This window comes from Antechinus flavipes, chromosome 3 (assembly GCF_016432865.1).
Source record: "Antechinus flavipes isolate AdamAnt ecotype Samford, QLD, Australia chromosome 3, AdamAnt_v2, whole genome shotgun sequence".
In the NCBI taxonomy this organism is placed as follows: domain Eukaryota; kingdom Metazoa; phylum Chordata; class Mammalia; order Dasyuromorphia; family Dasyuridae; genus Antechinus; species Antechinus flavipes.
The window spans coordinates 446,830,412-446,858,291 of NC_067400.1; the positions used below are offsets into that span (position 1 = coordinate 446,830,412).

The following is a 27,880-nucleotide window of genomic DNA, read 5'->3' on the forward strand; positions in this document are numbered from 1 at the left end:
TTGGGCCGTCTACGCATGCGTGCAATCTCGCTTTCCTTTTCCTCCCACCTCCCCGCACCTCCCTCCGCTCGATCGAACTTTGGCGTTCCTTTCCCTCGATGCTCTCTGGCAGCGATTTCTCCCACCTTCTCCTGCGGCGATGACGACGCTGAAGCCATTTTGACGGAGGCCAGAAAGTGGGGCTCCTGGCCTCCAGCGGCAGCTAGAGCGCAGGTAAACCCTGGTCGCCCCCCATTAATCCCTCCTTTTGCCACCTTCCTGGTAGTGGCTTTCGCCTCGTTTTCTCTGGTCCTTACGAGTTGTCCTTTTCTCGACGTCTCTCTCGGGCCTTGTCACAGACTCACTCGGGGAATCCGCTGAGAGCCCTGATCCCCCCACTCTGGGCTAGAAATTTGTGGGGCGGGGGCTGTTGGAGTTCGGGGTCCCAGCCTTCGAGTCTCTTCCGGATCTGGGCAAAAGAAAAGTACTTGTGGGGGTTGTGAAGCTCAGTCACTGCCTGTCATCAACTCGTTTTTGTTTTTTTTGTCTTTTCTCCTCCAGGAAGAACTTGCCATTTAGGAAAGGGGGAAAAAAGAAAGAAAAGAAAAAACTTTTTTTTTTTTTTTTAAATTTTCCTCTCACCAGAAATGGCCAATGTGAGTAAATTATCGAGTCCATAAACTGCTAGCGATAATTGCAGCAAAAACTTCGATGTTTTGATGAGGGGAGCATTGGGGGAAGGGCGGATTGTTTTTTTCTTGGGTGAGGAATTCAGTCAATAAACATTTAGTGCCTGCTGTCTAGCAAGGCACTGAGCTAAGCGCTGTAAGAATACATAAAGATGCAAAAAAGCAGTCTGCCATCACAATCCAAATTTTGGTGCTTATATTATGAAAGCATAACTCAGAATAGGAACATAAGAACTTACCTGTGCATAGCTAGCTTTGGGTGTATGTTTGTATGTTGTCTCTCCATTAAATTGGAGTATTTTGACCTTTTGTATTCCCAGCGCTTAGCAGTATTAAGTACATACTAGACACTTAAAGTTTATAGATTAATTTGAGTGCTCTTAATATAATGGGGTTTGATCCAGTTCTTTCACTGAGTCATAAGTGTCTTTGGTTCTCTACTTAATTCCATAGCTTTTAGATTTATGGATGCAATTCCTTCTCATTCACAGTGCTTGGGATATAGTAGATACTTAATAAATTTTTATTAAATTGAATTCAAAACGGGGAACAAGTTCGCTAAAAGTTTCCTTTCATATAATCATTGCCATGTATAAATTCTATGGATAAATAAAGCAGGCATTAAGTAAGTCCCCACTATGGACCAAGAGAATAGAGAATATTCCTTTTTCCATATAGCTAATATGATTGTTTTATATGGCTTTACTTGTATAATGGGTATCATACTACCTGCTTTAGGAGGGGATGAAAGAAGGGAGATATTTTGGAACTTAATATTAAAAAATGAATGCAAAACAAAAATCATGTAAATAATGCTTCTCCTAGATATTATCAGTCTTTTAACATCACATTTGTTTTAAAAAAAAAAACAACTTTTGATTCTACTTAGAGCAAAGGTTTATGACTTTTTTTGTGTGTTGTGAAGCCCTTTGATAGTATGGTGAAATCTATGATCCATTCTCAGTATGTTTTTAAAAGTATAAAATAAAATATATAAAATTACAAAGGAAAATAAATATATTGAAGCAAAGTTATTGAATAAAAATATTTGATGCTCCTCTGTTATCTATCCACAATCTCAGAGTAAGAACTTCTGATTTGGAGAATTATCAATTATGAGCTAGAAATATCAGATTCCAGTACCACAAAAGCATGATACATTCTTGAGAACAATAAATAGTAACTTTTAATTGGCTTTTAGTCATGATTCTTAATGCCAGATCTGTAAAACAAAGGAAAATCCTTATCCAGCAATAAAAATATTGTATATATAAAACATTTGGTTCCTGCATTTTTAAAGGAAAATTTTACATACATTTTCATAACTTTATTGGTAGGTTCAGAGTCCTCTCAAAGTATGTACTCTTAGGTAAACTCAAGTGATTTCTGAAGAATGTATAAATTCAGTTAGAAAGAGCCTATATTTTTACAAGGAAAGTTTTGTAATATATATATATATATATATATATATCTTTGATACACAGGGTATAGTATTTAATGTTTATTAAATGACAGGACCTAAATCAATTTTTATACATATAATTTATATATAGTACTTTGCATATATATCTTGCAGTATTCCAATGGAAAGCATATTCTCTTAATTTTGGAGGAATGCTTTCTTTTACAAAAAGGATCTTAATATATCTAAATAATCTGACATCTCATTATGTATGTGATTATTATACATGTCTGTTTCTAACTTGAAAATGCTTCATCTGATTTAGACCTATGATTAACAGCGACATTAAAATTTTATTTACATCATTTTAATATTCTTTTACAAATTTTGAGTTCCAAAATCTTTCCCTTCCACTTCCTTCTTTACCCATTGTAAAGGCAAGAAATAAAATATCAATTACTCATGTAAAATCATACAAAGCATAGTTCATTGTTATATGTATCTCCTCCCTCCCAAAGCAAGAAAAATAAAATGAAAAAATTATACTTCATTTTGTACTCATCATTCATTTGTTCTCTCTCTGGAAGTATGTTTTTTTTCCATAATGAGTTGTCTTGTATCAATGTATTGATCAATCTTTCATAACTGATATCATTACAGCAGCATTACCATTACAGTGCACGGTGCACTCTATTTTTCTCACTTTTTTTTGCATCCATTCATACAAGTTTTGCCATGTTTTTCTGAAACCACTCCTCCCATTTCTTAGTAGCACAATATTACTCCATCACATTCATACACTTCCCAAGTTATTCAGCCATTATTCCCCAGTTGATTGCAGACCTTCAGTTTCCAGTTCTGTACCACAACAAAAAGAACTATTATAAATATTTTTGTGCATATAGACCCTTTTTCCTTTTTTCTTTGATCTTTAGACTAAACACCCAGTAATAATATTCCTGGATCTAGGGATATGTACAGTTTTATGCTCTTTAAGTATTATAGTTCCATAATGTCTCCAGAAGGATTGGACTTGTTCATTATTCCATCAAACATATGTTAATGTACCCCCTTTTCCCTATTCCCTTCCAGGATTTGTCATTTCTGAGGTATAAACTGGTATCTCTGAGTTGTTTTAATTAGCCTCTCTAGTGATTTAGAGCATTTTTATATGACTAGATAGCTTTGATTTCATCTAAAAACTATTCATAACCTTTGATCATTTATGAGTGTGAGAATAACTATTTTTATAAATTTGCCTTACATATTTGTATCCTCAGTATATATTTGAGAAATGAGGTTTTTATCAGAGAAACTTGCTGAAATTTTTGAGAATTACTTCAGTGTCTGTGGTTCTTTTTGGCCAAATGTAATTTATTTAATTATCCTTTTAATTAATATTAAATAATTAATATTTTTCTTTAGTTTTATGAGACTGCTATCCCTGCCTTTTTTACTTCCGCAAAAGTATAATAGATTGTCTCCTAGCCCTTTTAAAAATTGTTTGTTTGTTTCAAATGTGTCTCCTACATATTACATATGTTGTTGAATTTTGGTTTCTAATTTATTCTGCTATTTACTTTATTTTTTGTGGGTGAGCTTTTCCTGTTCCCATTCACAATTAAGATTATTAGCTATGTATTTCCCTCCAATTCCAAATTTTTGTCTCTCTTCTTGTTTATCTTGTCTTTCCTCAAAAGCTATTTTGCTTTTAACTATTCCTTACCTTAATCTGCTTTCTGTTACATCATCCTTTCCTTTCTCTTCTTATTTCCTTATTAGTTAAGTTATATTTCTGTACAGATTTGAGAGTGTGTACATACATAGACTTACACATTTATATGTATATGTGTAAACTTAGACCGTTTTTATGTGTTTGTATGTATTTGTATTCCTTATGAACCAAATCAAGCATTGCATTCCATTACCCCTCCCCATTTTTCCTTCACTGTAAGATCTCTTCCTTTCATGCCTCTTTTATGTGAGAAAATTCTCTCTATTCCACCTCTCCCTTTTCCCATTGTATCTCTCTTTCTCATACTTTTTTTTTGAGATCACTCCAACATAATCTAATCATATTCATGTCCTTTATGCATATTACTTTTGACTTTGGTCATTGCTTTTAATTTTTGTATCTGCATACTTAGAAATCATAGTATCTAATAAGTCTGTCCTGAAAACTCCCCTCCCTTTTCCATTTGCTCAGTAATCCTTCAGGTTAAAGATATAATGTTAAAACAAGCTACTGTCATCTGATATTCACTTTACTGTTGATCTATAGCTATGCAAATTTACAATTAAATTAAAAGCATTGAAATACCATGATTAAATTAAGTTTTTATTGTTGTTGAAACACTTATTAGATGAAAAGAAACTTGATGTGCTAATGTTGAGAAAATAAAGTAAATTAGGATAGTGAGCAATAGCCACTATTTTGCTTCCTTTTATTCCTTGTTTGTCAGACTTTTATTCTCTATTAAGAGATAGGACTGTTATTGAATGTGTTTTTGATAAATATATTAAAACTTACATTCCCAGTGAATGGTATCTGCTGCGTAGCAATTATATTTATTCTAATAATGTTGCTATTATTTAAAACATTTGTAGAATTCAATTAAGATTTGAAAACACATTCTTTTCTGTAGCCTCAATGATTTTTGCAAATGGCAACATCAGTAGGAAAAGTGAATACTTTCAAACCAGTAAATTTCCAAAGCAAAGGGAATAAAAAGTAACAATGCTTTTGTGCATCACAAATTGTCTCTGAAAGTAATTTCAGAAGATGTGTTCAGAAGAATGGTGATCATTTGGAATCTAGTGTATAAAATTCTTAAATTCCTGTATCTGGATGTATCTTGTTACATTGTAACAATATCATGCCACCTCTTGAGTTCCCCTTATGATGATCTTGATGTTGCTCAATGTGAATAAAGAATTAGATGAAGAAATTCTAGTTTTGTTATAGTTCTTTGTGTTTATTCTTCCCAGGTTTTAATATGCTTGACTTAATGTGAGTTTTATATTCCCAAATGAAAATACAGCATAGCAGGTACCTTGCTCATAGTTATCCAATGATTGTTTGAATCAGTGCATGAATAGTTAAATAAGACATTTACATAAGAAAAATTAAATGATTCAAGAAATATTGCAAAGCTATACATAACTAGGTGGCAATGATAATAAATGTTAAATGATTTAGGGGTGGTGAGGGAAAATTGTTGGGGATCAGCAGTAACGAGTAAGATTCCTGGAAGAAGTAGTACTTGTACTTTTTTACTGCATATACATGTTTGTATTCTATTAGCTTAATAATAGAGGAAGTAGCTTAGTGTTATAATGGTAAATGGGGACAAGGTCAGTTAAGTTTTTTCTGGACAAACAAAAGTTTTGGAGGCGAACTTTTTTTTTTTTGCAACTATCATAAAAACACCTTATTTTAGGTCTGTATTAAATTGTCATAATTTTAGTAAACTCTTAAGTCTTTTTGTTTTCAAGACCCTGGTCTAGACTCTGGATAAATATTTTTAAAATGACAGTATAAAGTTCAGCATTTTAAAGCTAAGTAAAAGTTCATTATAAAAAGTGGTAAAACTTGAGGTTTTTGTCTTTTTTATATACTTTTGTTTTTTGTACATTTATTTTTATTTTCATTAATTTGCTTCATTATAATTTTAATCTTGGTTATTATATACAGTTCTTAAATTAATAAGTAAATCTTTCTAAAAAAATTTTTTTTCACATTTAAGATCACTTTCTACTTTTTTTAACTTCAACGAAGCAAATCTTTTCTTTATTTCAAAACTATCCCATTGTATTAAATCTTTATGCCTCACCTTTAATCACCCGAATTTTCTACATTATGAAATATTTTTAGCAAGTTTGGGCTGAGACCAATTAGGCTAATATTAGAGCTTATGATATGTTGAACAAGTGTGGGTTAGTGTTTAGTTAGATTTAGCATTAGGTTAGTGTTAGACCTTACTCATGAGCCTAAGCTCAAAGGTTTAGCCTTTTTACCTCTTAACCCTGTGAAGACACCAAACATCTAACATTCCATAGTATTCTCAAGGTGCTTACAAAAAGGAAAAGACTATCAATAGAATCTTACTAATCTTTCACATGGAAAATTTATCTTTACAGTCATCATCTTACATTTTAAAAAAGCATGTTAGCCTTTCTAGTGATTAATACATTGTTACAAGGCAATTTTTAAACATTGAAGGGTCTGTTACATGAATGACACTGTTCTGGCCTCTGGTTTATTCTCTGGAAAGATTATTTATCCTTAAAAATCCTACTTAATATTTCAGTAAATAATAATATGCTTGTCAATTACATTTTGTTGAGTTATACAAATAAAAATCTTAATGGCAAGTTTTGGAAACAGTTGTACTTCAATATAAGTGTTTACCAAGGAGATATGTGCAAATAAAGAAATAGAGCATTTCTGTTCCATCTTTTTTTTTTCCTTTTTTAATTTTAGGTGCTCTGTAATAGAGCCAGGCTGGTTACATATCTCCCAGGATTTTACTCTTTAGTTAGGAGGGTTGTAAATCCTAAAGCTTTTTCCACTGCTGGATCTTCAGGTTCAGATGAGTCTCATGTAGCTACTGCACCTCCAGATATATGTAAGTAAAAGATATTTTTATATGATTTGATTTATTTTTTACACTTGCAGCAAATTATTTTGAGTATATCCTCCCTTTCTCCCAAAATGGAAATATATCATGCCAGCATTATTAATTGCCATGCAATCTCATTCCTCATTCCCATATCTATATTGTCTATACTGTGCCTCGGTTTCAAAAGTAAAATGGAAATAATAACAACACTTAATTCACAAGATTGTTGTAAGGATCAAATGAGATACTTGTTTTTTAAAAAAGCCTGTTATAAATAGTGCCTAGTACCCAGTAGACCCTAAATACTTATTCCCTTTTCTTCTTCCCCTTCCTGAAATGACTGTTTTGATTTGAAGTTTTAAAAATAATACATTTTACATCTTAAGAAATTTTTCCTTTCTAATTTTTTTTCCAGCTTGTCATTATTAAATAATGAAGCTGGTATATAATGCGTAAAGTATTTGCCTGATAATAAAAATTTAAATTAAGGAGGACTCCACCTTATAAGAAAAAACTTTGACAATAGCAGAATCCATTTCCAGTGCCTGGAATATTTTAGGGGCTATATAAAATTTTATTCCATTCTTTTCTCTTCCCTACCTTCAAATGTTTACATTAACTTTTTTCCTATAAAACATGATTATTTTATTGTTGCCTCCTCAAATTTCTATAATTTTTCTACTTTCATTGTCAAACTTAATGTACGATCTGTATCTCTTGTCTACAGTTTTTCACTATTCATCGTTATCTTAAGAACTTTTTATAGAGGATCACAGATAGTGGGTGAACTCTTTTTAACCAAAAAAAATCTAATATTTGGGAATTGACCTACCTAAAAATACATAGGATCAGTTTAAGGATAGCTGTAAAACTATAATGACTAGAAGGGAAATTAAAGGTTCATGAATGGGCTAGATCAATAAAATAAAAATGATAATACTCTACAAATTATATGTAGTTTATGAAACTATAATGACAATAACAAAAGATTTAATTATAGAATTAAATATTGTTGAAATTTATATGGGAAAAATCAAGCACATAAAAATATCAGAAATAAAATGAAAAATCTGATAGTTTTTAAACTAATAAAGCCTGCCCGTCAGAATTCAGAATATATAATAAATTGATTAGCAATAGTTTTGGTTACTGGGTGCTTTGGGGTACAAAAAATAAGAATTATTGCTGTTTTCATTTAGGTATATAAAGAATTCCTTCTATATTTTAAATGGAATTACATAAATTATTGAGGGATTGGTCATTTTATATTAATCTGATCTAATAATACTATATTATTTAGGACTTCCTTTAAAAAGGAAAACAAAAGGCATTTTAAAAAACTAAGTATGTGATATCAAAAAATATATATATATATACACATATACATATATATATATATATAAATGTGATAAATGTGTGTATGATAAAAACCTTAAAGGTTTCAACATTTAATATGCTTAGAAAAATAGGAAAGTTAGCAACTTGGCAGAAGAGCTTAGAGCCATATATAATGCTATATGTCGATATCAACAGGTAGATGAGCTTAATTTTATTTTTAGGACTATATAAGAATTGGAAGAAAAGAGAAAAATTTATCCCAGTTTATGAAAGATAACTTTTTTCTATTCAACAAATAGAAATTATTAGGGATGAAAGATATGCTTGACAACATTCAAATCAGAAACAATATAAAAAATAAGATTGGAAAAGTATTTATGACAGATATAATAAATTGATTAAAAACCTGACATTTAAATCATAAGGAACTGTTGAAAAATTTATACAGTTAATGTCCAAGTCTGCAATAAAGAAAATGGTCAAAAACCCTAATTTCCCAAAGAGAAAAGTCAATGTTGTTTAGAATCACTTGAAATAACTCAACTGCACTAGTTATCAAAGAGATGTAAATTAAAATAACTGTGAGATGCCACATCACAATTGGCAAATGTAATGAAAAATAAGAACTCAATAATGGTAAAATATGGAGAAACTGGTAAATTAATTGCTAATGAAATTAGAAATATATATATTTGGAGAATAATCCAGTAGAACCCAGTAAAATCACAAAAATTGATTACAATTCTGTTTGTCCCAATAATTCTAATGTTAGTGATGTAGGTTGTATTTTTCAAGTGTCATAAACAAGAAAAATAAATTTATTAAAATTTTCATTAAGAAATTATTTGTAATTACAAAAAACTACAAATACCTATATATTTAACAGGAATAATTAAATATTATTTAATTTTATACATTAATGTGATGGAATTATGTAATACAAATAAGGCCACCGCTAATAGGAACATGTAGAAACATTTTTATGGAATAATGCAAATTTTAAAAGCAGAGTTGAGTTAAAAAAAATAAAAAGCATTTCTAGGTGCTTATATGGTATAATATATTATTACTATATTATATGCAGTGCTTGGGCACTGTACTAAGAGCTGATGACAAAGATTTTAAAGATATAGTCCTTTTCTAATTACATTCTAAAGGAAAAATGGCACATACAGGAATGGATAATCAGGGAGGAGGGTTTTATGCTGGGGAAAGGGCAGGGAAGAATGAACAAGCCCCATCAGTAAGATAGGTGAGTCAAAGATGAGTTAATTAGCTTTTACAAGGAGTCATGGATTCAGGAAATCCCCAGTGTAGAGATCAGGTCAGAAACCTAATGGATGTTACAGGTCCAGATGAAGAAGAACAGGTTGGTGGCACGTGTTGAAATTGAATGGCTATATGTAGTGTAAAGGACAGTATTTCTACACCAAGTCTGAGTCCACGGGGGAAGGGTTTAGTGGGTACTGAGGTATACCAATATCCTTGGGAAGGGAAAACCAGCCCAAGTTAGAAAAAAGCAGGTTAATGCTCCTGGAAAATTAACAGTAGGTTTGGAATCTTGTATTTCAGCCTCAGCAAGATGGGGTTATTTAGTCTTTTGTTTTTCTTTAAAGAAAAACTTTAAAGAAAATCTGAACTATTATTTAGGGCTCAGGGGCCTATAAGGTTAAAATCCATATATTGAAATTAAGTCTAAATAATAATGATATAAATTAAACATTTTTGAAATGTTGGACAAAATTTAGTGGATATTACACTACTACTTTAATCATAACTATTTTCCATACCAAACCTAAGATTAGTTAGGAATGAAAATTTCTGGGAGTCCTATTTATCTCACTGACAATCTGAAGACAGCTGGCTAGGAAATGGACATGCAGCATTAATGCTGCTTGTGTCTGTCAGGTGATTAATAACTGGTCTTTTTATTTGGTATTTCTTTTTTTCCTTCTTATGTTCAATAAGAATTATGCTTAATATAACTTGATGAAATGACTTTGCCAACTCTGTAGTATTTTTCCCCCAAGAATAATCCACGTAAAAATTTAAATATGAAAAAGCAAAGGAAAAAAATTTTAAGTCTGTTTCCATAGAGAATTAAGCCAAAGAATCATATCATATTTTTGTAATATATGGATTTTTCCTAAAGTCTCAAAAAGCTTCATGATTTTCACCTAGTTTCTGACTTACATTAGTGGCACCATTGTTTTCCTATTTATCTTGGTTGAAAATCTTAAGTCACTGTTGAGCCACACCCTGGAGGTAGGAAATACAATGCAAGAGATGAATTTGTAGTAGATAGAAGAATTTCTAAAGATTAACTAAAACCAATAAGTGTGGCAGTTCAAATACAGCTATCTTTTTTTCAACCAGGAAAAAAAAAAAAGCAAATAAAAAACCTAAAACTGAAATGTCCATATCTTATGATTAAATTTTTAAAGCATGTTTGTTTTCTAAGTAAACCTTGAATCTTATTTGATAAATAGAATTTATATAAATGGTTTGTATACTTCTTAAGAGACCCATTGTTAAGAACTTATCTCTCTCCTTCCCTCCCCTCAAAGTGTTTTTTCAAAAGAATTTCTTTGCAAAAATCATAGCCATGACTTCTGTGCCAAAATTGGAGGGGGGGGCGGAAATATTTCTGTTTTTTTCCAGGTTCAAGAACTGTGTGGCCAGATGAAACAATGGGACCATTTGGGCCCCAGGATCAAAGATTTCAGCTCCCTGGAAACATAGGTTTTGACTGTCACCTCAATGGGACAGCTCTACAAAAGAAAAATCCAGTTCATAGAACTTTGCCTGATGTCCTAGCAGAGCCTTTATCAAGTGAAAGGCATGAATTTGTGATGGCACAGTATGTAAGTGAATTTGAGGTAAGAATTGTTATTGTCTAATAAAAAGGTAAAAAATGTATGAAATTACTTCAACTATTATAAATTGACAATTCAAATATAATTTAGCTTGAGGCGTTATCTGAGGCACTTAAGTGGCTTGCATGTAGTCACAAAACTAGCATGTGTCAGAGGCAATTCCTGAAAACCTGGTTTTCCTAACTCTAAGGCCAGCCTTTTATTAGCTATCTGTTCTGTCATGCTGCTTTTCAATATTCATAGATATTAATTGTTATTAAGTAGGTATACTGTGCTAAAAATGTTTACCCTTGTCTAATAGTTGTTTGTTCTATAGATTCTGTTACTGCTTTCCCTTTCAAAGCTACCTTATTTATTTTTATATATTTTTTATGTATTTGAATTGGGTTACCTGTAAGAATACCAACTACTTGAGGGGAGATGCTATTTGACTTTTTATCTTTGTTTCCCCAAATATGCCTGACCTTTAGCAGAATTTTAACTACTTACTACTTGCTAATTGATTAAATTTGCATGAGTACACTATAGCTGGAACGGATCTAATGCAAAAGTATTCCTGACCCAAAAATAATAAATAATAATATATTAAATAAAAATAATAAATAATAAATAAAATAAATTTTGGCTTTTAGTTAGCATTTGTAGAAAAATGTGTTTCTCCCGTTTTTTTTTTTAAATAAATGCTAATTAAGGCATAGTGTTTAAATATCTTACATAGCATGCTTATCATTATTCACATACTTCTTCCAGTCCCAATTTTACTTTGCCATTATGGAATTTAGGAACAAGAAATTTGTAATTAATTCAGGCTGCAAAATAATTTCTTTGGGCTTTGTGTGTGTGTGTGTGTGTGTGTATAAGCATATTCATACTATTCTATTTAATACTTGTGAAACATGTTTATTTTGGGCTAAGGAAGTAGAAAAGCACTCTATTGCTTTTCATACAGTGTTCAGTGACCTATAGGAAGAACTTTAAACATTTTGAGTGGAGTCCTATAGAAGAATAGTAGGAGTATGTGATATGAATATCACATAATATGAGAAGGTATTATGGTAATATAGGTTTTTTAAAATATTTGATTCTTCTACCATTGAAATGTGTTTTACCCATACATCAATTTCTATAGGTGCAAGCTCAGAAACTTGACAAAATTTTAATTTGCCTAATACCCTTCTGGTGTCTCTTGAGAAAGAATTAGAGAGTTTATAGTGTATCAACATAATCCTCTTGATTTTTGTGTTACTAGGCACCCTCCCCCCAAAAAAAAATTAAAGTGAAGGATCTTTTCAATAGATTCACATTAGTTATTGCCATACCATAATATTAGCACTTATTTATCTCTAAATATTCTAGCTTTCTCAAAAGTTTTCTACTACATCATGTGCATTTTCTCTTTATTCCTCATAATGAACAGATCTTTATTGATTTTTTTCCTTCACCTTATGTATTATAGAATTTCAGTAACTAATGCCAAAATAATAAGAACTTAGCTTTTTTATTGTATTTGTATACCCTTTATCTAATAGAAATACTTTAAAATATTGTTATCTTTTCTCATATTACTTTATTTCTAAATGTGTATCCCTTCCCTCTTCTCCATCTAAAGAACTATTCTTTATTACAAAAAATAAAAAGGGAAAGGCAGTTCAACAAAATTAATAACCAAATTTAATGGCATATCCAGTCAATATACTTATAGTACCACCCACCCCAGGAAAGAATCCAGAATGATAGTACATTTTTTTCATCTTTTATCTCAGATCAGATTTGATCTTTATAGTTATACGGGTTCTTTTTTTGTTTCTTTGATGTACATTGTTTTCATCGAATATGTTTATTTTTCTGATTTCTGCTTCACTTTTATCAATTTATGGAAATCATCCAATACTTATCTAAGTTCTTCATATTCATAATTTCTCACAACACAGTAATGGTCCGTTAACGTACCACAGTTTGTTCAATCATTCCCAGCTGATGAACTTGTTTTCAGTTCTTTCTTACCACAAAAAGTGCTGATGTGAATATTTTTAATATATAAAAAGTACATGTGAGTAGATATAATTTACACACACAAATATAAATATATAACACATACTCTACCTGTGTTTATGTGATTTTTGTCTTTGATCTTCTTAAGGCATATGACTAGCTAGCATAGTTTTGGGGTCAAAAGATATAGATGTTTTAGCCCTTTTTAAACATAATTCCAAATTATTTTCCCAAATATATAGACTGAAAATTATTCTAAATAGAATTTTTAATTCTCTATATAGAATTTTATTTTAAATTCATAATAGAGAATCTAAATTATATCTAAAATTCCTTTGACCTCTCAAATTAGTGAGCAAACTCCATAAGGAAACTCTTCATTTTAATAGAGTAGAAAATTATTTTAATTTTTCTTCAACAAGACAAAAAGGAAGAAGGGCAAAACTTGTATAAGTTGTAAGTACTTTCTTAGTGTGTCAAGGCTTAAAGAAAAGGGTGGGCAAGTAAAAAAAAATTTTTTTTTTACTTGATCAGAATATGGTAATATACAGAGAGTATTTGTTGGAAGACTAATACATGTTTAAACAGTTAAGTTAGTCATTCCTTTGTATACATAATGACAGCATGTATCTCTTTGTAAGTGCTCCATAATTATTTCTATTATCTCACACAAGAATCCCACATAGATTAAGAGTGTCTTTGTTTTACAAAAAAGGCAGGTAGTGAAATGTTACAAGATGATTTCACAGGTGTCACTGCAACATAATTCTGAAGTTTTTATACATTTTGTAACCTATTACATGTTGTATTCTTTATGAAAATCAAATCTTGGAAATAAATATCACTATCACATTTACATATGTGAGACTCTTCATCCATTTCTTGGAAGAAATAGTTCAATTTGACAGATATGTTATAAAAATGACTTGTTCATACCTCCACTTCTGTGTGATTAGAGCCTGGTTTTTTTTTTAATCAAATTAATTAGAGGCAACTCAATAAGATGACAGATTGTTTAAAATGCAGGTTTTATCTACTTATTATTCTGTTCCCTTTAGGGCAATGATGCACCTGTTGAACAACAGGAAATTAATAGGGCAGAAACTTATTTTGAAAATGCCAAAGTTGAATGTGTAATACAAACATGTCCAGAGCTTCTTCGAAAAGGTATAGTATATTTTATCCTCTGTGACATTGATAACCAGATAACATAGGTAAATTTCTTACCATTGGAAAATGCTCTCTAATAGTGATATTTGTTTAAATCTCATTGATTTAATACATCTTTGATATTTGAATGCTTTTACCTTGACCACAGGAAGCACTTTTCAACATATATACCCCATAATGACATTCCTCAAGGAGGAAATTCAGCTTTGTCACTTTTGTGCTGTCCTTTTTTTAAAAATTCCATTTTGGAATAGGAAAATGACTGTACCAAATAAATAAACATTAATTAAATTTTTATTTAATTATTAATTGTGATTATTAATTATTGTTAATTCACCTACTATGCATTGTTAGAGTTACTAAAATACAAAAAAAAAAAACACAGCCACTGTCCTTAAGAACTTTTATTCTACCAGATTGTGTGTTTTATGAACCCTGAAAATGATTCTAAAATACTCGGTGCTTGCTGCACTGAAATACCAGTAGGAGTTCCTGCTGAAGTTCCAGTCCCTACAACAAGCCTTACCAAATAATATGAATTGAAGCAAACCTTTCTGAGCCTTTATTTTATCCATAAAGTGAAAAAGTAGTTGCAGAAGAATGACCTGATTTTACTTAGTTCTATTGTACGTGTGTTTGTCAATAGAATTACGGGAGAGATTTAATCTCTTAATATAAAGTAATTTGGAAATAAATTTATAAGTTTTGAGTTCATCTTAGAAAACCAAAATTTGTTCTACTTTCAGAAATCGTTTATATCTTTTAAAATAATTGGACTTATTTTAGGTATTATTTTCCATTCTTAAGGGCAAAAAGTACCTTGTAGAAAGTGCAGTATTCTTTTTTTTTTTTTTTTTTTGAGATACTAGAGTAATATATTCTTCCCCTAAATACTTTGCTCACATTCTGATCAAACTCTACCAAGATAATAATGATGGGATTTCTATTTAACTTTCTTTAAATACTTTTAAAAGATTTATGATATCACTGGCATTCACACCCCTCCACAGAGGGATATTGCAATCATTTTGCATTCAGTGAAGGACCTGCATGAATTGCTGTGATCAAAGAAAATTGATCATTTTGGTGATAAGCCTCTTCAAAATTCAAATAAGCTTTCCTTCAGAGAGTCTGTTGTTTTGTCAACATAGTCTCCAAAAGCCAACGTCACTTCTATGTCTTGAAGCTTTGGAGTAGGACCTTAGATGAAGTCTAGTCTGTGGAGAATAAGGATGAGCCCAGGTTTTAAATATAAAATTTCAGTCTATTTCTAAACAATCTGAAGGAGAAGTAATAATACTTCTAAATATACTTCTAAAATAATACTTCTATAATAACAGTAACTGTTATGATTATTGTCATTATCATCATTATTGAGAAGCTGTAATATCTAGTAGAAAAAGTACTGGACTCGAGTTAGAAAAGACATAATTTCAAAGATACCATCTCCAACATCAGTATGATCTTGCCTCATCTGTTAAAAATGAGATATCGCAATATTTTACTTTTTAAAAATAATTTGAATAAGGCTAATAAGTAGGTCATTAAATAAATATAATCATGGCAACCCATTTGAGTTAAATAATTTTCTGGAAACTCTTTGGCACTTATTTTTAGAATCAAATAAGAAGAAAATAAGACTAAAATTAGAATTTTTATATCCACATAATGTTAATTTTATTCTTTCGCTAGATTTTGAATCAATGTTTCCAGAAGTGAATTCTGGCAAACTAGTGGTTCTAACTGTAACTCAGAAAACCAAAAATGATATGACCATATGGAGTGAGGAGGTTGAAAATGAAAGAGAAATGCTGTTAGAAAAGGTATGTATGCCTGTTATTTCTTACCTTTTTTTTTTCCCCCCAGAGGTGGATGTAATGGATTTGTGATATAGTTGGTATAAGGAATTTTGTGGAAACTATCCACCAGTGGATTGACAATTCATCTGAAGCTTCGTATTCTTAGAGATTTGCCTGGAATGTTAAAAACTTAAATTTGTTTGTCTATGGTCATGCTGGACTTCAGATTGTGCCTTTTTGATCCAAAGTCAGCCTGCTATGCACTTTACCATTCTGCTTCTCCTCTACCCTCCTTTTTCTCTTCTACATACTAGTCTATCAAAATGTATTTACATTTTAAAATCATAACCTTTAGTTATATCCATTAATAACATTCATAGCTGACATTTATATTGCACTTTATGTTTTAGAAAGCACTTTACATTTTCATTTGATCCTCATAATTATCCTATCCATTGGGTATCCCCATTTTACAGATGAAAAATCTAAATTTCAAAAAAGCAACTTGCCCAAGTTTGAGGGGCAAGATCCTGGTTCTCCTCGCTTTTAAGCCCAGCTCTTTTCTCTATCTCATTCTGCCTTGTATTTATTGTATTATATTATAGTCCATAGTGATGTATAGTGGAAGGCATGAGGTGATGCTCAATATTTTAAAAGAAGTGACCATGCCCCCTCTGCTCTTAATAAACATGAATAAAGTAATGATTATAGATTACATTTATATAGCACTTAAAAAGTTTATAAAGCGCTTTACATTTTCTTTTGATCTTCATACCAACCCTAAATACTATATTTATCATTCGTATTTTGTAGTTGAAAAATGAGGATGAGCGGCAGTTTGAATAAAAGGTGCTTGGTAGACCTCTGTTGGGCCCTAACTCTGACTTAGTAGTGTAGCTGTAAACTACAGCATATCTATTAGATCATTTTGAGAAATAACTCAACTGGACTTGGGAAGGATGAAGTTAAAAAGTCTTTAATTACACACTACAGTAGTGAATATTCTAGAGTAAGAACACTTGGAATCAGTAATCTTTTTAATACCTGAAACACAGGTCTCTCCCCCGATTCCCCATTGAATACTATAGAGGCTACAGCTCTATCCTGAAATACCTAATCCACCAGAGTGGCAATCTCCACTAATTACCTCATTAATTCTTCTCCCTTTCTCCCCTCCAATGTAAATCCTTAATTATATCTTCTCTTCCACTTGTAGTTAAGTCCCCATCTCTTGCTTCTTATTCTAAATCCCCACTTTTGATTACATTTTCTTTTCATTTTCAAGTATGTGTTTCTTGTTCTAAATCCCCACTTTTGATACATTTTCCCTTCATTTTCAAGTATGAATCCTCCACCCTCTTTCCTTTTGTTGGTTTTGTTTTCTTGTTCTGTGTCCTAATCTTTACTTCTTAAATTTCAAGTTCATCATAAGTTTCCTAACTATGGAAGCTAAATCCTCATGCAGTTCTCACAATCAGTGGTTCTCAAATTTAACAGTTCAGTTTAAAATGTTATTGAGGATGCTGCTCCTGTTTATGTGGGTTGCATATTGCATTTATTTTTTCCAGTAGTATTTTATTTTTCTAAATATAATAAAGATACTTTTCAACATTCATTTTTGTTAGACTTTGTGTTCCAAATTTTTCTCCTTTCTTGCCTCCCTTTCCTCTTCCTCCTTCCTTTCTTCTGTCCAAATAGTGTATCATACCTTTACCTATAGTTGCCCTCCCCAGATATCTTAGGGTTTACTGGCTGGATTTCTTTCTTAAGGACCATGCTTTAAACTAAAATCACTCTGATTCTCATTGATAAGTCCCAGGCTAAGCTCCTTCTGTTTATTGCTTGGGTTCTGATTGAATGTAAATAGAAATCATTTCTTCTTTGGCCCAAAACCCTGAGAATCTTCCTCTCCTAGATTGATTGATTTATAGATTTTTTTTTTTTTGGTCTAGGTGAAAGAGAACATTCTTTGCCTCAATTGCTATCTAGTCTTAATTATTATTGAATGAGTATGGCCTCAGTTCAACGTCTGTTGAACCCTTTAGCTTTTTAAAAAGGCCAAGGTCTCACATTGCACGTAAGACCATCTCCAGTCATCCTTATCTACAACTGGCTACTGGACTTAAATGGCTCAGGAAGAGAAAATGAGGCAGGTCCTTGTACAGCTCTCCTTCATCTAAATCCGATTTACTTGCACATCATGGCATCACCTCTCATGTCATGGTCTCTTCAAGAATGAAGGACAAACAACATTTCAATGCCTTAGGCCGGTAATGTCAAATACAAAAAGACATATCAGAATCCCTACAGGTGCATATTAACTTAGAAAACCATATAGTCTTATTTTGTTTGTTCTATTGTATTTTTATTTATTTTGTTAAAATTTTGCCATTTGCATATTAATCTGGTTCTGAATACACTTGTAACTTTTGCGAACCACATTTGAAATTTCTGCCCTAGGCATTTCTTTTTAAAGCTGTTAAGTTATGAATGAATGTTTGGCTCCATAAATGAGAGTCCTTGGACTCAAATCCTTTCTCTGTTACTTCATATTTGTGTGAATCAGGCATAACTCAGATCCCCTCATCTTGCTATTGCCATCCATTGTGATACTACATTACTCAATGCTTCATGTACTTCCTCTTTCCCTTCTTTCTACCTTTAAATCTGAGAACAATAATCTGCACCACAGGACCAGTTCCTGGAATGTATGTCCATCAGTTGCACTGAAAATCTACTCAACTTCTTGTCACACCCCTGATCTTCATGCCCTCATACACATACAAACACCCTCCAGTCACCATTTTTCTTTATTGTTTTGTCTTAACCTGTTGAATGCAAGTATTTTAAAGCCAAAGACTGTTTTTTGTTTTTCTGTCATTCCCAGTGCTTGGCTAGTAGTAAATCCTTAATAAATGCTTTGTCATTTATCCATTTCAAACTGTTTTGTGGGATCTTCTTATGAGGAAGACATACAGCTATTCTAACATACTATAGTATTAACAACTTCACAACAACTGAAATTTTTTTGTCAGGTTACTGTTACAGAATTCTCTCTTTATAGAATAAGTATTTATGTGTGTGTGTGGATGTAGGTGTATGCATATACATAGATTGCACATAAATTATTGTCCAGTGGAGGATTGCTTGTTACAGATAATGTATAATTAAAAGTAAAGCAGATCTGTTCCAGTAGATGCCAGTGATCTCATCAGCCAGTCAGACACACTGTAACTCAACTCTAACATAGTGATGTCATTTTGGTCCTCTTCAAGAACAAAGGACGAGCAATGTTTGAGATTTTGTAGCTTCACTTTATCCTTTAAAAACTCTGTGTGTATCATCTCTTCTGGTATGATTCTTTTGTGTTAATACCACCACAAAGAAATCAAAAGTACATATCTTAAGTCTTTGTTTAGTTGTTCTCCCTAGCTTTGTTCAGAATTGTGAGTATTAATATTTTGGAATGTTCAGAGAGGGAAAAAATGCCTTTATGATTGTCATTACCAAATACTGTAAAGATTACAACAAAAAAATAGTAAGGTCATCAAAATTGCCTAAAGGGATGGGTGGATGTATGTGTGTAAATATTCTATATTTGAATCATTTTGCACTTTTGTGGTTTTTAGCCTTGTAATCTAATCTAGTAATGTCATAGATTTTTCTGTTGAAGTCATTATAAGGAGATTAAGAGTATTAACCTTAGACATGAAAGTTCATGACAGACTTAGCTGTTTAGAAATATTCTCAAGAAAATTGTTAAAAATGAACCTTATTTTCAACAAAATCATCTTTCTAATAGGTAAGACTAAATTTTATTTTGCTTTTTATTATTAAAATAATTACTGTAACAAAGAGTCCGACTTTATTAAGATTGCATTCTTTTCTGTAATGACTCTATTTGATTGTTTTTAGTATTTAAAAGAGAAGAAATAATGTTAGCTAGGCTATTTCAGGTTTTTTGCTTGCAAAAATTCTAAATCTAGTTTTAGTGCTTAGAATCAAAAGTATTTTCTTTTTCATGTATGGAAAATAATCTAGAAAGTTACTTCAGAGGTTGCCTAGTTCAAAGAGTACTGACCAAAAATCCCCTCTACAAAATCTACAAATGGTTGTTCCACCTCCACTGAAAAATGCTTTTTCGTGATGGGCAATTTTACTGCCTCTGAAACAACTTTTTTTATTTTTGGATTTTTAATTGCAGTAGGAAGTGATGTGATACAATAGCATCTTAACATGATTTCATTTTTCCCTCCAACATTTCTTAAATTGAGAAATGCTAATGAAGATATGTACATCAAAGTTTATAGGGGTTTTTTTTTTAATAAATTGGTACCTTTTTTTTAGTATAGTATAAATTTTTGTAAGATTTCAATAGTATCAAATTGAAATTTACTATAAAATTTTTTAAAGAATATGATATTTTATTAGTATCTTCATATCCCTATTTCTCCCTTTATCCCTAATTGTGTACATACTTTCCTTTATATCTTGTCATAGAGATTATATAGCTAAAGCTGGGGGGAAAAAAAAAACCTCAAAGGCAGAGATTTCAAAGATGTGGTTACAAAACTTCCAGGTGTGTCCAGATCCAGATTAAAATGCAAATGAAAAAATTTAATAAAGTAAATAAAAATACAATAGAACATAGATAATACAAATATGTGGTTTTCTAAGTTAATTATGCACCTGTAGCAATTCTTAGATGGCTTTAGTAGTTCCCTTTTTGTGTTTGACATTATCGGCCTAAGGCACTGAGATTTTGTTTGTCCTTCTTTCTCAAAGAAAGAGCATTATAACATCAGGGAGATGAAGTCATGACATGCAAGTGAGTTGAATTTAAGTGAGGGAGGGCTGTGCAAGTTCACCTGCCTCACTTTCCCCTCCAGTACCATCTGAGTCCAGTGGCCAGAGACAGATCAGGATGACTAGAGATGATCCTGGATGCAATGGGAGAGCTTGGCTTTTCTAAGAAGCTAAGGTCTTCAGCAGGTCTCAGTTTAAGTATATCTATACAATTGAGCCTTTTTCACCTAGTTTCTCCCCCACTCCCCACAAATAAATTTGGGTCCAGTGCCCAGATATAGATCAGGATGACTAGAGAAGGTCCTGGAAGCAGTGTTATTTGTAATTACAAAAATTAATTTTGTAATTATGACAGCAACAAAAAGGATCTCTATATCTGACAATAGAGAAAGATTGAATAATTTGTTGTATTTCCAATATATTGGAACACCATAATGCATTTAAGATCAATGGGCATAAATTTGATCAAATCAGCAAACATTCTATTAGAGATGAGGGTAAAGCCTCAGGAGGTTAAATGGATGTGCCCATAATCACACAAGTGGTTAGCATCAGAAGCAAGCTATGAACCCAGGTCCTAACTTCAGAGAAAATGCATTTGCCATTACAAATATAGTATATAATTTTCATACTGAGCTACTTAAATTAGCTGTCAAGTCTTATTGTTTTTGCCTTCACAACATCTTTCATATAACCACCACTCACTTCTAATTTAGGCTTTGCAATTCCAATCTCTGAAGGCAAAAGATAAAGTAGAATTAAGAAGCAAAAGGAGAATATAAAAGCTGTCTTGAAGCTCAACGTAAAAAAAATAATAATAATCTTGGCAACTCGTCCCATCTTTTCCTAAAAAATAGAGGGAGAAAAAAATGGAAACAATGTCAATTTATATTCTTGGGGTCAAAGATCACTACATTGGTGACTGCAGCTTGCTTCTTGGAAGGAAAGCTATAATCTGGACAACATCATTGTCAAAATAATCTTCCTAAAGTATGTATCTGACTTCACTCTCCTAAAGAACTTTTAGTTGTTACTCTTGGGCATTTAAGTCTGGCTCCAGTCAGTCCTCCTTTCCAGATTATTTCATTTTATTTCCCTTAACAGCTAGGTGGCGCAGTGGTTAAGAGTGCCCCTCTGGAGTTAAGAAGACCTGGCTTCAAACACCTAACCTCAGACATTTTGCAGCTATGTGATTCTGGGCAAATCACTTAATCTCTGTTTGCCCCAGTTTCCTCTTATAAAATGGGGATAATAATAGCACCTACCTCACATGAAATAACAGTTATAAAGCTCTTAACACAGTGTCTGGCACATGGTAAGCAGTATAAATGTTTTCTTATTGTTGTTATTCGTAATGATAGCTGTATTCCAGCTAAACTGATCAATGTGCTTTTTTTCCTGAACTCAACATTGCATCTCCCACCTCCATACCTTGGCACAGGCTATTTCCATGCTTGATATGCTTGTCCTCCTACCTCTCATATTTCTTCAAATCTCAATTCTGATTCCATCTACTTTTACCTTATTTTTCCTCTACTAATTATTAATGCTTCATCTCCAAATTTCATTCTAAGCCTTACTACTATTTATTTTGTTCCCTAGGTAGAAGATAGTCCTTTTGAAAAAAAGGACTTGTTTGATTTTGGATTTTGTATGTCTTTTAGCTAGCACAGTGCCTACTAGCTAATATAAAGTTTGTTGAGTTGATCAAATTTATATCTGTTGCTCTTAAATGCATTATCATGTTCCAATATATTAGATATACAACAATTATTTAGTCTTGATCTATTGTCAGATGTAGAGGTTTGGTGTTTTGTTTTGTTTGTAATTACAAATAACATTGTTAAAAATATCTTAGAGCAGCTTTTTTTTTTTCCTTTTTGGATGATGATCTCAAAATTTAATCCCAAGAATGAATGTCACTGAGCCAAAGGGAGTGATTATTGTTATTATAATTCTAAATAAACTGCCAGATTGGTAAAAATCTTTTTGGAAAATCTTATGCAGTACTACCAGCTATGTGCGGGTGTATCTAGTTTTTCCATAATCCTACCATCATTTCATTTTTGTCTACCTCTATCAATTTGGTAGGTGCTAATTGGTACATAATAGTTGTTTTAATATTGTTTTGCTTTGATCATTAAGTAGAGTAAATACTTTCAGATTATTATTCATGTTCTATTGCTTTAGAAAAGTGTGTGGATGGGTGTGTGTGTAGATAAAATAGATGTTTTCACGTTTAATTTAGATTCTGAAGAGATTGTAAGCCTTCAAGAGTAATTATTTTAGTTGACATCACAATTTTTAAATACAGTTTTTAATTGATTATTATTGAAATGAATTTGGCAATATTCATTCATTGAACAGCAAGTGACCTAGTGTTTTCTCTCTTAATATTTTAGTATTTTATTTAATACTCATATTCCTCCAAAGATAAATGTAACTACAGGCCATTTGGGGATTTGTCGAAGGAAAGATGGGCAATTATCTACACAGAACTTACTTTGAATTATAGTTCATTAAATAGGAAGTAACTTAGAATGTTGCTGAATTTGTTAGACTTCTTAAATGAAGGTTAACAAGTTTGAGACTATAATCAGCTTTAATGATCAAAGCAGTTGTAAAATGTTCAAATCCTCACTCTTTGCATTTGGCAAAAATAATAGATTAGTAATTTAATATTCATTATTAGTGTTAGTTCTTAGTATTGTTAGTGGTCTTTTCTAAGCAAAAATGTTCTGTTCAAGATTTTATTTTATTATGATAAAAATTAACTGTAAAATGTTCTAAACATTTTGTCATTTATTTGTCTTGCAGTTTATAAATGGTGCTAAAGAAATTTGCTATGCTTTGCGTACTGAAGGCTATTGGGCTGATTTTATTGATCCATCATCTGGATTGGCAGTGAGTAAATAGGTTATAAAAGCTAGCATATTTGAGATTGGAGAGGACTGAAATAGGTGGACACTTTTATAGTGCTAAAAAGAATAGGTGTTTGGGGAGGTTAATTTAAACCTCAAGAAATATTGCTTAAAAATCATAGTTGAGTGACACTTGGAAAGCTCTCATTCCAGCTTTTCATCTGTACTTTGAAAAGTCAACATAATGTCTGTTTTGCAATAAAATCAACATTTACATAAGTAATGATCACTATTAGATCACAAGGAAACCTTTCCTGGTCTTCCCAACTAGTCATAGGTTCTTTATCTCTATTCTGTGTCTAGATGGTTATATATTGTCTCCCCTATTGTTATGCTGCTTAAGAACATGGACCATTTTTTGTTCTTTGTCTCGCTAGTATTTGGCACAGTACTATGTACCAAGCTAAGCATATTCAATTTATACTGATTGTTTTCTATTTCATGGAACATTAGAAATCTATACTGAGTTAAATTGGCTTTCCTAACAAAAGACTCCAAATTCTTTTCATGCTTTCCCGCCCCCCCCCCCCCCCCCCCCCCCCCGAGGCATTTAGGGGTAAGTGTCTTGCCCAGGATCACCTAGTTATGAAGTGAACTCAGTTCCTCCTGACTTCAAGGCTGGTGCTGTATCCACAGCACCAATTAGCTGCCCCTCCAAATTCTTTTAAGGAAAAAACTAGATTACTTAAAGTATGTTTTAAGGTCATCCTTATTAATATTTGGAATGCCAATATTTTTAAAGCTTGACCCTTAGTGAAAATTTATGGTCAGTTAAGTTATTTTATGATTATTTTTAATATTTAAAATCTCAAATTTATGTTTTTGTATTTTAAGAACAATGAATTTATATTAGACTTCAAGAATTTTAACCACAATAAAATATTACACATGTACAGGATTTGTGAGAAGTATCATGAATAATCAATTAAAACTAGGAAGACTGAATTCAAATCTTGCTTCTGACACAGTGGCTTTGAAACAGAATCAGTGTACCAGGCAAATCTCTAAAACTATAAATTACATGAAAGGTGCTAGCCTTTTTAGGTAGCAGGAGTTTTCTCACTTGAGATTTTCATAAAAGATTAAAATCACATATCTAATTCCTGTCCCTTTGAAAGTTATTGTAGAATGAACAAAATCATTACATATTTTTATCCAAATAAAACTGATATAATTTTAATATGTAATGTAGCAAGCATTTTTCTTTTGCCAATTAGGGAAAATTACAATTAGATAATGCTTAAGATGTTACTTAAAGGAGAATATAATGATGGAATTAAATATGATATGTGCTAGATTTTGTTTTCAAACAAGAAAGACCAAAGAAGAGTAGAAAGCAGTATTTTAATTTAGAGGAGCAATTTTTCTCATTTGTAATTATTTCCTTGTTTCTTAGAAAAACAGACACTATTCTGAAGTATGTATCTTAATGGTTTCTTTGTTTTTCAAGTAAACTTACTTATGCCATTAAGTTAATATCCACTTGGTTTAGAAACAGTTTATTCCTATTCATTGGTTCCAAATAATAAATATCTACCTTACAAAATTTTTTTTCTCTTAGTTTTTTGGACCATATACAAGCAACACTCTTTTTGAAACAGATGAGCGTTATCGACAATTGGGATTTTCTGTTGATGATCTTGGCTGCTGCAAAGTGATTCGCCATAGTCTTTGGGGTACCCATGTGGTTGTTGGAAGTATCTTCACGAATGCCACAACTGATAGTTGCATTATGAAGAAATTAAGTGGAAACTAGATGGCAACTGCATTATTTGTACTTGACACTTTATCTATAAACTCTGTCAAAAAGTCTTCAGTTTTTTAAAATACTCATTTTTAGGTTAAAGAAAAAAGTTATTTCAACATCTGTAAACATAAGAGTTTATGTGATTTATGAGATTTTCAAAGAATGACAAATGTTCACTCCTCGTATTGTTGTTTAATTCTTGTTAACCACCTACATTGTATAAAAACAGTGATTCATATGGAGCCAAAACTTTTGCTCATATTACATGTTTATGGAAAGAGAGTTTTAGCTATAGCTTCCTTATATTTGAAATTTTCAGTTTTACTTATATCTTTCCAAAAATAAATCACAGGTTAAGAAGATAAAGATTATATTTCTTTTCCCATTGTGATACATTTCAAATTCATTCCTAAAAGATTTTAAATTCAAACTCCTATAAATCTTAATCAAGTATTACAATTTTGGTAAACTGTAGTTGCATTATTTACATTCAGGTTAAGAATCTTTCTCCATGTTTATTGGAAAAGCAAAACTTTCTATTTTAAAAAAAAATTGGTCTTCAAATTTAAAACTTTTAAGGTTTTAATATTTTCATCTTTTTCACTCTCTATAGAGATTTATTTTGTGTCAAGATGCATACATCAACATGATGATATGACTTAAGATGTTTTAGGCCTTGGATTTAAATATGTGAAAATGTAGACATATGGTTATTATAGACCGTTTTTGTTTCCTTTGCCAAATCTAGTTTTGTGATCCAGTGATAAAACAAAACTATTGCTTGTTACAGAATACCTCAGTCAATGACAGAACTTATTTTTTGACAACATAAACTTGAAAAGACTAATCTTGTATCACTGGTCTTATGCCAATACTACCATGAAAATAATAAGAATATGTAACATATCAAAAAGTATTCATTGCCCTTGTATTTTGAGTTCTATGAGTTTAAAAAATGAGGATATTAAACACTTATTTAATGACCCATGGAAATGAAAAGGTCTAGTATTACCTTCCTTGATTAATATTTAGCTTGGGTAACAGTGATATTTATGCTTATAAAGAAAATTTTCTTACCACTTATTGTAAAGAAAAGTAATGATTCTCTTTTTTTCCAGTACTGAACATTACAGTCAACATTTTTTAAATCGATTGCCAATTGAGAGATTGAAAAAGATAATCCCTAAGTTCCCTTCTATCTCTAAACATTTTAGATGTGAAACCATCTCAATAAAACTCCTAATGAATTCCTAAGGTCCATGCTATGAAATGACCTCATAATATGGTTCTTTTCGTCAGTAGTCATTTACATTGCCAGTGTTTTTAAGTATTTCCTGCTACTTCATATTTTACGTATCTTTTAATGCATTGGTACAACTCAAAATATTATTTCTTCACTCTTTACTACTTTGATCTGACTATATTCATCAGCTGGAGCACTTGATTTTATCCTTTCATATATTCATCCTGTTAAGCTGAGTACTATTTACCAAACAAAAAACAAAAAAAACAAAACAAAAAAAAAAAAAAACACCCCATTCTGGAGAAAGAGGTTTACTGCTATCTATATGCTAGATAAACAAAGCATTGAAAAATACTTGTTTTCTCTCTTTTGTTAATGATGCAATGTGACAAGAAGCAAGGACTTCTTATATAGTTAGTATGCTGTAAGAAATAGTGTTTTGACAAAGTTGATATTTAAGATAGTCAACATGGAGAGTGTTCTATGAACACTTATCCTTCCACAAGGAAAAAGTGACAATTACTGTCTAATAAATGCCTGTAAAACCAACTCAGTTCTTATTTTTCATCACACTCCCTTGACCGTTACCATGATTAAGGCTAAGAAATATACTTGCAAAATTAGTGAATATCCAAATCAACTACTATTTTTTGGTTTAAATTGGAGTTGATTCAATAACACTGATAAATTCAACTTCATTTATCTTGAAAATATTTTATCTCTTTTTTCATTTTTTTTATATGTACCTACTTTGGCAGCTTAAGTTGTACAGTCATCATTTTAATACTTTGCACAAGCTGTATGACTTTAAAGGTTTCTGAATTATGCCAGTAGTATAACCATACCTTGCCATGTCAACATCCAGAAGGTCCAAGTTCATATTTTAAATGTTTCATTTCTGCTTTTATTATATAGTATATAGTGCCTTGACTAATAAATAGGGTAATCGCTGAAGGGGCTTATAGATAGAAATAAAAATCTTATTTCTACATTTTTACAAGTAGAGTTTCTTACGTTTCTAAATCCACCTTTGAGGTAGTTCTGTCTTCCCTAAATTATTAGCCAGACACCTAAATGTAAAGAGGATGAAAGCAACAACATATCCATTTTTCAGAAAATTGTTTTTAAGTCTACATTTAAGAAAATTGTATACACATAGCTTGTCAAGTAATATTCTTCAAAGGTTTCATTCTGTTAAAAGAATGGAAATCAAAGGATTTATGGACAACTTAAGTATCAAGTTATCCATAAATTTATTGACTTGAATGAATTGAATAAAGTATTTTTCCATAAAAA

The 27,880-nt window shown here is 31.4% G+C and overlaps 1 protein-coding gene across 3 annotated transcripts; it reads left to right on the plus strand.

The window, feature by feature from the left end:
- Positions 1-27,880, plus strand: MMADHC (metabolism of cobalamin associated D). 3 transcript variants are annotated; one of them, XM_051986453.1, is made up of 8 exons: positions 115-213; positions 541-635; positions 6,554-6,698; positions 10,692-10,909; positions 13,957-14,065; positions 15,761-15,891; positions 23,491-23,577; positions 25,156-27,880. In XM_051986453.1, the coding sequence occupies exons 2-8, from the start codon at positions 627-629 to the stop codon at positions 25,348-25,350; spliced, it is 894 nt and encodes a 297-aa protein (XP_051842413.1). In that variant the 5' UTR covers positions 115-213; positions 541-626; the 3' UTR covers positions 25,351-27,880. The 3 variants fall into 3 exon arrangements, 2 of the variants coding, with proteins under 2 accessions (XP_051842412.1, XP_051842413.1); XR_007952026.1 differs by lacking the exons at positions 541-635; positions 25,156-27,880 and adding an exon at positions 21,778-21,988 and having other exon boundaries at positions 1-213; XM_051986452.1 differs by lacking the exon at positions 541-635 and having other exon boundaries at positions 1-213.

Excerpts from the sequence above, each read along its gene's own strand:
- MMADHC (XM_051986452.1), top strand. The coding sequence starts at position 16 with ATGCGTGCAATCTCGCTTTCCTTTTCCTCCCACCTCCCCGCACCTCCC. Across the intron at positions 10,910-13,956 it reads AGTATGTAAGTGAATTTGAG|GGCAATGATGCACCTGTTGA; the intron begins GTAAGAATTGTT and ends TGTTCCCTTTAG. Across the intron at positions 14,066-15,760 it reads TCCAGAGCTTCTTCGAAAAG|ATTTTGAATCAATGTTTCCA; the intron begins GTATAGTATATT and ends TTCTTTCGCTAG.